Raw genomic sequence first — 10252 nt, forward strand, 5'->3', positions numbered from 1 at the left:
TTTAGAAGACAAAAAACGACGTAAAGCCCACACACGATCATTTTAAATTATGTTTTTCAAAACGTTGTTTTATTTCATCACAAAAAACGACAGTGTGTACGTGGCATAAGCCGCTGCTTTGCAACTAGCAGTGGTGTTATTAGCCTGCTGTGGGCACTTCTTCAGTTGGCTGTTGGGCTGCCTATTGCCTCGTACACACAACGAGAATCTCGTCAGGAAAAACCTGTTGTTTTCCCTGACGAGATTCTTAGCAAGAAACTCTTGCCGCTCAAGTGTACAGACTTTCGTTTCAAAAGAACTGTGGTTCTCTTGAAAGGAAAGAACGCAGTGACGTCATCGAGTACGACGAGCATGCGCTCGTCACATTCGATGCCGTCGCCCTACCTATGCCGTGGAAGCTACCACGCGTGCGTCAAAGTCATTTCGAGCATGCGCGGGTTTCCACGGCGACCGGTAAGTATACACACTCTCGGGTTTCTCGTCGGGAAACAGGCCGACAAGAATCTCAACGAGAATAAAGAGAGCAGGTTCTCTTTTTTCTCGTTGAGATTCTGGCCAGATTTCCTAACGAGAAACCTGAAAGCCTCGTACACACGAACGGGAATCTCGGCAAGAAGCAGTTTTCTTGCTGTTTTTTGCCGAGAAAACCGGTTGTGTGTGCGAGGCTTTACTCATAGATCTGGTAAGGAAGTGTGTATTGCAGATTGGCAATGCTAATTCAAAGGAAGTGACTTTAAGCTGTCAGCCTCCAACTGAAAGAAAATGTAAAACATATTTACGAAAAAATGTTTTGCTTAAGAAAATTGTATACAATGAGGGATGGTGCCAGACAGTCTGACAAATATGGTTTACATAAACTTTAATAAAGACTACAGGATACTGTTAAATGGGTTTCTTTCTGAATATTTGTATTACTGGCAGACTCAAGACCTTGGGTGGAATCTGAGGGTATTTGATTCAAAATAGATGTATAGATGAACTAACTTAAAAGTTATAAATAACAAATCTAAGGTAATGACTAAGGATAACCTCTTTTAGCTGTGCAATTGGGTACATTTATTAAACCTGGAGAGTGCAAAATCTGGTGCAGCTCTGCATAGAAACCAATCAGCTTCTAGGTTATTTTATCAAAACTTAATTGAACAAGCTGAATTTAGAAGCCGATTGGTTTCTATGCAGAGCTGCACTAGATTTTGAACTTTCCAGTTTGAGTAAATCAACCCCAATGTGATCACTGAGCTATCATCTGAATCATGTGGCAGCTGTTAAATGTCAGTGTCCATTTCTAATGTGCAATAAAAATAATGCAGGGTTCTCTATAAGCTTGTATTATATTTACAATAAGTGCTTTTGCTTCTTTCTTCAGATCAGCAGTGTTACAATGGTACTGGTACTGATTATCGAGGGTCAGTCAGTGTAACCAAGTCTGGACACCAGTGCCAGCCATGGAACAGCCAGTTCCCACACAGTCATCAGCTTTTTCCTGCGGAATATCCAGAAATCGGTGGAGGACACGCATATTGTCGTAACCCTGGTGGCCAGATAGAGGGTCCTTGGTGTTTTACACTGAACAAGAATGTGCGCACAGAGCTGTGTGACGTGCCTGCTTGCCGTATGTATAAGACTGGACAAATGTTTGTAAACTTCATTGGAAAAAATGTTTTTTTATAGCATTTAATTGTTTAGTTGAGAGGATATGGAAGCAGTCTGTTATTTTGACATTTACAATGCTGATCCAATGCCTTGCAATCAGCCATAGCATTGTCAGTCTGCTACGTATGCTCCTTCAGTTGGCTATTGGGCTGTCTATCTAATTGACCCAATAGGCAGCCCAGCAGCCAACTGAAGGAGTTCACAGGGCAAGCTGACAACAAGCCTGCTAGTTGTAAAACAGTGGCCTAGTGATGTCAGCTTGAAACAGGAAGTTCTGTTTTCAGGCTGACACTTTTTTTTGTTTGTTTAAGAAATTTGTATATAGTGAGATAACATTCCAAATATACTGAAAGAAATACATTTTAGGGGTACATACACTTTTTGTCAGCCAGGGACTGGTCAGTATTCTCTTTAGCTTCACTCTGCTTTTACTGAGGTGTAAAGTCCTGTACACACGATCGGTTTGTCTGATGAAAACGGACCGATGGACCGTTTTCATCGGACAAACTGATCGTGTGTGGGCCCCATCGGTTTGTTTTCCATCGGTGAAAAAAAATAGAACAAATTTTCCTATGGTTAAAAAAACGATCGTCTGTGTGGAAGTCCATTGGTCAAAAATCCACGGATGCTCAGAATCAAGTCGACGCACGCTCGGAAGCATTGAACTTCATTGTTCTCAGCAAGTCGTAGTGTTTTACGTCACCGCGTTTGGACACCGTCGGATTTTTGACCGATGGTGTGTAAGGCAAGACTGATGTCGGATCGGACATCCGTCGAAAAAATCCATCGGATTAGATTCCATCAGATATCCGATCGTGTGTACAGGGCTTTACAGTGGGTATAGGAAATTAATCTTTAGTGAAGTTTCAACAGAATTACAATTAGGATCAGGTGCCTTTACCACCAAAACGTAGGAGCGTCACTTCATGCATTTAGAGAGCACAGTATAGGACAGGTTTCCAATAAACATACTTGTTTATTTACTACACTGTGCTCTCTAAATCAATTTTAGAATTTAGTGATTCATTTCCTTCTACTACACATTAAAATTATTCTAATGTACTAGTTTTTCAAATTTATTTTATTTCCATTTGCTGTACTAAGTATTGTAATGTTCACAGGTACCCGTGATAACACAAAGATGGAAATCCTGTACATATTGGTTCCCAGTATTGCTATCCCATTGGTCATCGCCTGTCTGTTCTTCCTGGTCTGCATGTGCCGCAATAAACAGAAAGCATCAGCTGGTACACCACAGAGACGTCAACTGATGGCCTCACCTAGCCAGGACATGGAGATGCCTCTTATGAACCAGCACAAGCAACAGGTAAATCAAAATATTCTTACAGCTAATGAGGACATTTAAGGCCTGGTTTACACTAGTACAATTTCAAATTTGACTTGAGTCGCACAGAATCACATAACAAGAGAGACAATGTTTTTTTCAATGGCACCCATTCACATCAATGCGGTTTCATGCTGTGCAATTTTGGAAAACAGTTCCTGTGCTACTGTGGTGTGATTTGCCGTGCAATTTGGCCCCACAGAATATGCAAACCTCAACCAAATTCACATCAAAGTCACACTACATAATCGCACTGCAAATCAAGTCAGAATCGCATCACAGTAGTGAAAACTGAGCCATATAAAAAAACTGTGCAGGCAACATAAGCATGTTGATTATTTCCTTATGTATGATATATAGTATAATAGTGTTAAATATGTTTTAATATTTAACCAGGTAAGTAATTAACAACATGTAATGCTTTTATTAGCGTTTCAGAAATGTTCATCCTTTTTAGTCTCCTACAAGTTAAAACCCAACTGATCTGTCAGGAAAAGCGAAACTCTAGAAACTCCATTTTTTTCAAGCTTACATTGGTCCAGCATGGCTCAATGTAAGTATGCATATCTGAAATTCATAAGGATGCTGAAAATCATGTAGTAGTCAATGCTACAGTGATAGCTGTAATGCATCAGGCACTGCTCCAGCGACTTTTACTCTGCAAGCTGAATACAGGGGATGGCTCGCTTGGCACTGCTGCCATTCAGAGGACACTTTTTTGTTTTTTTCAATCAATAAAAGGCATTCTCTGATTGACAGAGGTGGAGAGGAGGGGGAAATGGTGTCCTTATCTCCACCTTGTCCAATCAGATAACTCCTTGATGGTCTTACAAGCAGTTCATACTAAACACTGCTTTCCCCAAAAAATGTACCCGATTTGTAAAGTGAAGCAGAGAAGGGAAGTAGTATATTACTAAAAAAAAATTAAAATGGCTAACTCTATGAACGTGAAGACCAAAAGGGTTTACATTTAAAGCAGGTCATAAGTCATTTTGGGATGCAGTAAATCCCCCTCCTATTCAACCTAACCTGATTGTGGGCATTCTCTAGCCATGTTAATGGTGTGTACACTGTAGTACATTGTAGCATCTGTGTGCAGAAAGTAGTACTGCTTAGCTACTCGGCCGAAAGCAGCCTGCCGGTATCACTGCTGCACACAGGTAGGTTGGTGGTTCCAGCAGGAGGGGGCCCACAACCACAGTCAGGTAAGTATAAAAGGTTAGATAACAGAGGTAGGGTGAGAAATAGACTAGGTTAGAAAGTGATTTTAGGTCCACTTTAACAATATTTTTATATATATTTTGATTTTCTTATGAAGGCAATCTAAAAAGGTAATGCGTGCATTTGGTTATTAATTTGTTTCTTTTTTATTCTTAGGTCAAAGTAAAAGACATTAATCTGTCTGCTGTGAGGTTCATGGAAGAGCTGGGTGAAGATCGTTTTGGCAAAGTATATAGAGGTCATCTCTTTGGTACTGCTCCTGGTGAACAGACACAGACAGTCGCTATTAAGACCCTGAAAGACAAAGTAGAAGTTGCTCTTCGAGAGGAATTTAAACATGAAGCCATGATGAGGTCCAGGTTGCAGCACCCAAACATTGTCTGTCTTGTTGGTACTGTGACCAAAGAACAGCCCATGAGTATGATATTTAGTTACTCTCCGCTCAGTGACCTTCATGAGTTCCTTGTCATGAGATCTCCACACTCTGATGTAGGCAGCACAGATGATGATAAGACTGTAAAATCTAACCTGGAGCCAGCTGATTTCCTCCACATTGTTACCCAGATAGCTGCAGGAATGGAATTTCTGTCAAGTCACCATGTTGTACACAAAGATTTGGCTGCCAGAAATATTTTGGTCTTTGATAAATTGTCTGTGAAAATTTCTGATCTTGGCCTGTTTCGAGAAGTGTATGCTGCAGACTACTATAAGCTAGTGGGAAATTCAATGCTTCCAATAAGATGGATGTCCCCAGAGGCAATTGCATATGGAAAATGTACCATTGATTCTGATATCTGGTCCTATGGTGTGGTGTTGTGGGAAATCTTCAGTTATGGTTTGCAGCCATATTGTGGATATTCCAACCAAGATGTAATTGAAATGATAAGAAACCGCCAAGTGCTTCTTTGCCCAGATGACTGTCCAGCTTGGATATATTCGGTCATACTTGAGTGCTGGAATGAGTTTCCTGCCAGAAGGCCTAGATTTAAGGATATTCACACAAGACTAAGAACATGGGAAAATATGACTAACTATAACAGTTCTGCACAAACGTCTGGAGCAAGTAACACAACACAGACAAGCTCACTTAGTACAAGTCCAGTTAGCAATGTCAGCAATGCTAGATATGTTGAACTGAAGCCTAAAGGGCGCCCATTTCCACAACCACAGTTTTTACCAATGAAAGGACAGATTAGACCAATGGTACCAACCCCTCAGCTCTACATTCCAGTCAATGGCTATCAACAGATGGCTGCATACTTTTATCCAGTCCAGATACCAATGCAAATGGCTCCTCAGCAGATGCCACCACAGATCATTCCAAAACCTGGATCACATCACAGTGGGAGTGGTTCCACAAGCACCGGTTATGTAACGACTGCACCATCAAATAACTCCATGGCCGACAGAGTGGCTCTTTTAGCTGATGGAAGTGATGAGGCACATGTAACAGCAGAAGACATGTCTCAGAACCCTGTTCAAGAAGAAGAAGGCTCCGTACCAGAGACAGAATTGCTGGGGGATAATGATACCTCGCCATTAGATGAAACAGATATTCAATCAGAAGCTTAAAACTCCTTGAAGGCTTCATCTTGACTTAAATAGTCAGCTAAATGAGTCAAAAATTTCATGTGGTGCCTATATTCCAAGCTAAAGCTGGAGTCATAATTTTCCTTAGTGTTGGCAGCAGCAACACACAGGATTCCAAAAGGTACGCCATTTAAAAATAAAAATGTACTGTTGCTGTGCAACATACGGCCAAGTACCAATGCACAACATGTGTAATCGAGACTGTGATTGTAAATTTAATAGAAAGTACCATGTTCTTTTTTTAGGAAAAAAAAAGGAAGAGTGCAAATGAAATGGACTTGCTGCATAAACTGTATCTTTTATTTTTTTAATATCCTTGCAACATATCTTTCGGATTGAGCTTATCATTTTTAAACGGGAGCCACAATGGGTACTAAATATCTACAGAGGGTCGCAAAGTGTGACGAGATGGAGTCTGTGTCACATGACTTTTGCGCCAGTATGGAGAGACTATTTCTGCTTTTGGTTTCTTTACATCACATACAATTCATCTGTATACATATTGGGAAAAGAGGAGGTGAAAAAATGTACTAAGGACGTTCAAAAAGCATTACTTGTAACCAGAAATAAGGGTCTGAATTTATTTCTTTTTTAGATTAGTTTCTAACTAGATTTAAAAACTGATTTCACACACTGCTGACGCAGGTGTCGAGAAGGTTTTGTACTTTGAAAATAAGGGCCTTTGAAAGAAATCGGCTCTAGTTATGGCCCACAAATCTTCAGTTTTTAACTGAGGCTAAACAGTGTTTTTCAGGTTGCTGTTCCGGTTGTGCCATTTTGCAAATTAAATCATGTACAGTTTTTAAAATGTAATTTATGTTTTATCACCTTTTTTATATACCTTTTTTTTTTTTTTAAATGGAAGTTTTTTGATCCAAAAATACTTTTTATAATTTAACTGTTTACATTTTCCACCCTGGATACAGTTTAATTTGGAATCGCTGTGTTTTTTATGATATAAAAATGTAAACAGGTCAATTCATTTCATGCCTTTGTTTTTGTTAAAAACGTACAAGCTGCACCTTTTTCTGTATCAACGTGCATATTAGAATTGTTTTTTGGAAGTTCAAAAACAAAGGAGTTTTTAATAAAGGTTGTGCAAAAACGGGATCTAAAATGTTGTTCTAGTTTTTCTGACATACAGAAGAGATTACAGAAACTATGCAGAAGTATAGAGGTTCTCCGTTACAAAAATTACATACATTTCAAAAGGATAATACTAGCTGTCTTGGTGCCTGCAGCCAGCAGTAATGTCTCCCTACATCTGGCAAGTACCACACACTAGTCATCCTAGAGGAAGCTGGCACAGCCCTGGGTACTTTCAACTGCAGTTCAGCACATTTCACAAAAGAGGAGACTGCTATTAGCAAGTCTATTTTTATTTGACTGGAGAGCATTTTAAATGGAGTTTTAAAGAAAAATGCAATGTTTACAGTTCCCTATTAACCACTGTGTCTGAACTACATCTTGCACTGAAATCTGACATATTCTTCTTGTAGGAAATCAATAGTTTTCAAGTTATGCCATTTCTTGGGAGAGGGGGTACACCACCCATATTACTATATAGAGAGGCCCTAGGGCTGATGACAAAAGGGCGATTTTGACATGGTGATTACATCCCGGCTTTGTTAAAATTATTTACTGCTAAAAAAAATCATAGGGATTTTTAATACAGTCTTTAACCACTTGACGCCCAACGATGTCATATGACATCATTTACAGGCATAATTCAGATATCATCTTTTTCAGACGGCGATTCCCTGCACTGCAAGAACAGTCATAGTGGCAGTTCAGCCACTTGATTGTTCTTACATCGGCGAGGGATGTCCCCTCCCGCCGCCTTCTGGTGCTTCTACTGGCTCGCCCTTGGGATTGGCGAGCCAGAGAAGGAATCAGTTAGCGCCGTAACTTTGCCATAAAGATTTCCGTGACCAGATGATCCTCAGCAGTCTCTATGATCTTCGGAGGCCCGGGCACGGTTTTATGACGTCACGCTCGGCCTGGGAGTTGTAAATACTGCCGTGTACTCGGCAGGAAAGGCCAAGATCGTTTTTTTTTTAATCTCAGCGTTTCCAGCCTGGAGGAGAGATGTGGGGCACATCTCTCCATAAAGAGGACCTGTCATGCCCTATTCCTATTACAAGGGATTTTTACATTCCTTGTAATATGAATAAAAGTGCTTAATTTTTTTTTTTTAAAGGGAAAGTGTAAAAATAAAATAAACAAAAAAATACAAATTTTAAATGGCCCCATCCCCGCGTGCTCACATGTAGAAGCGAACGCATATGTACTTTGCGCCCACATATGTAAACGGCATTCAAAACACACATGTGAGGTATTGCCGTGAACTTTAGATTGTGAGCAACAATTCTACCACTAGACCTCCTCTGTAACTCTAAACAGGTACCCTTTAAAAACTTTTAAAGGGTGGCCTATGGAGATTTTTAAAGCACCAACGTTTGGCGCCATTTCACGAGTGTGCGCAATTTTAAAGTGTTATATTTAGGCATCTATTTAACTTTGTTTCACATTATACAAAAACAATTGGACTAATGTTAGTGTTTTTTATATTTTTATTATTCGTGAAACATTTTTTTTTTCCCCCAAACAATTAGAAAAATTGCTGTGCAAATACGGCCGCCATTTAATTCCCTAGGTTCAATGCTAAAAAAAAGTTTGTATAACATTAACATATATAATGTAGGAGAGGCGTGCCAGAATAGGCTGGGTATGGAAGTGGTTAATTATTATGTGTTAGGGCCCTTTCACATGGGCGGATCAGTAAAAGCTCAGCGGGGATCCTCCGTAAAATCCCCGCTGAGCTAGCAGCTGACAGGGCGGTCCCCGCACACTGTGCAGGGACCGCCCTGTCTTTCCTCCGCTCTCCCCTATGGAGGATCGGATGAACACGGACCGTCTGTCTGTGTTCATCCGATCCGGCAGACGGAAAAAAAATAGGGTTTTCTTCCATCCGCAAATGCGGATCTTTGCGGAGGCGGACAATTACGGGTGTCAGCGGATGGTCATCCGCTGACACCCGTAATCACATAGGGACCAATGTATGTGCCGTTTTCATCCGCAAACGGACGGATAAAAAAGCGGACATACGGTCCGTACGTGTGAAAGGGCCCTTAGAAGTGATTTGTTGCTCAACAGTTCACACCACAAAAACGCCCTACAGATCTGTTCCGGATGCGTTTCTGTGTGCGCGTCTTTAACACTTTTTTTTTATGCATTTTACTGCATTTAAATACAGTTCTGTGCAGAAAAAAATCAGCATGTTCTACTTTTTACCAGGAAATTCAAAGCACTGGAATGCACTGCACTGGTGTGAACCCATATAACCTACTTTACATGCTTTTTTGATGCAGAAAGAAAAATCACTGCACTTCATGTGGTGTGAATGGGCCCTTAATGCATGTAGCATATCTCCTTGCAAGATATGTTGCATGGTGTGTTTCTCAGATTGCTGAAGGAGAGTGATTTTTAGCACAACCCAATGCTATAGTACTAATGGCAATTATATTATCAGCAGTGACTATAGTGAATAAATTGCTAACTGCAAATCACTGTAATCATTAGGCAGTCCTGATTTTTGTAGCTGTAATTATTCTCTGTGAAAAGATTTACCTGCGTGTCATCAACATTAAGGTTTCCTCTGGAAATAAAACACACAGAAAAAGTTTATAAGTTACAATACATTTTTAAATAAAATATCATTTCTGAACAAACTAATGCAGATGATTTCATTTATGAGCAGGATTTGCACAGTTATATCCTTGTGGCCTTGAAGCATTTTTCTCATTATAACAGAGAAAAGTAGCATCAACAAGTATGAAAATAAATAATCTTAAACTAAAAAACACACACGAAAGTCACATGTTAAAGCAACACAGAGATAGCATTTAGCCCTGGTTCACACTGGTGCGTTTTGACATGCGATTTAGCATGTCAAATCGCATGTCAAAACGGCGGAATTTTCCCGCAAACCTGCACAGATGTCTCTATAATCGCGGCCAGAATCGGGACTGCCAGCGGGAGTGAAATCGTGCGACTTCAGCTGAACTCGCACGGCTTCACTCCCGTAGCCCAGTGTGAACCTGGGCTGAGAGATAGAAGACCATAAAAAGCATGTGGCTAGGGGTAAAGCAGGGTATACACATTTACTAAAACTTCAGAGTGCTGTTAAAAACAAAAAAACTGCAGAGTGCAAAATCTGGTGCAGCTGTGCATAGAAACCAATCAACTTCTATGTATTGTTTTTGTCAAAGTTGTAGGTGTACGTTTATCAAACATAGAAGAGCTGAGATCCTGATGATCATGGCTGATCTCTCAGGTGTGCCAGTTTATGAAGCTGAGATGAGGAGAACATGTTTTTCACTTCTCATCACAAGACACACCCTTCTGTCATTCACTTTTACACAGATGACCAGTTTATGAAGG

At 40.3% G+C, this 10252-nt stretch overlaps 1 protein-coding gene across 1 annotated transcript in view; it reads left to right on the plus strand.

The window, feature by feature from the left end:
* The window catches only part of ROR2 (receptor tyrosine kinase like orphan receptor 2), a 160678-nt gene extending 153752 nt beyond the window's left edge, over positions 1 to 6926 (plus strand). The window contains exons 7-9 of the mRNA XM_040354812.1: positions 1367 to 1612; positions 2775 to 2980; positions 4376 to 6926. Of these exons, the coding sequence (XP_040210746.1) occupies positions 1367 to 1612; positions 2775 to 2980; positions 4376 to 5791 (1868 nt within the window). The 3' untranslated portion in view covers positions 5792 to 6926. The remainder of the gene's footprint in view (positions 1 to 1366; positions 1613 to 2774; positions 2981 to 4375) is intronic.
* Positions 6927 to 10252: the final 3326 nt, after the last annotated feature.

The sequence above is a fragment of the Rana temporaria genome, chromosome 1 (genome assembly GCF_905171775.1).
Source record: "Rana temporaria chromosome 1, aRanTem1.1, whole genome shotgun sequence".
Lineage (NCBI taxonomy): Eukaryota > Metazoa > Chordata > Amphibia > Anura > Ranidae > Rana > Rana temporaria.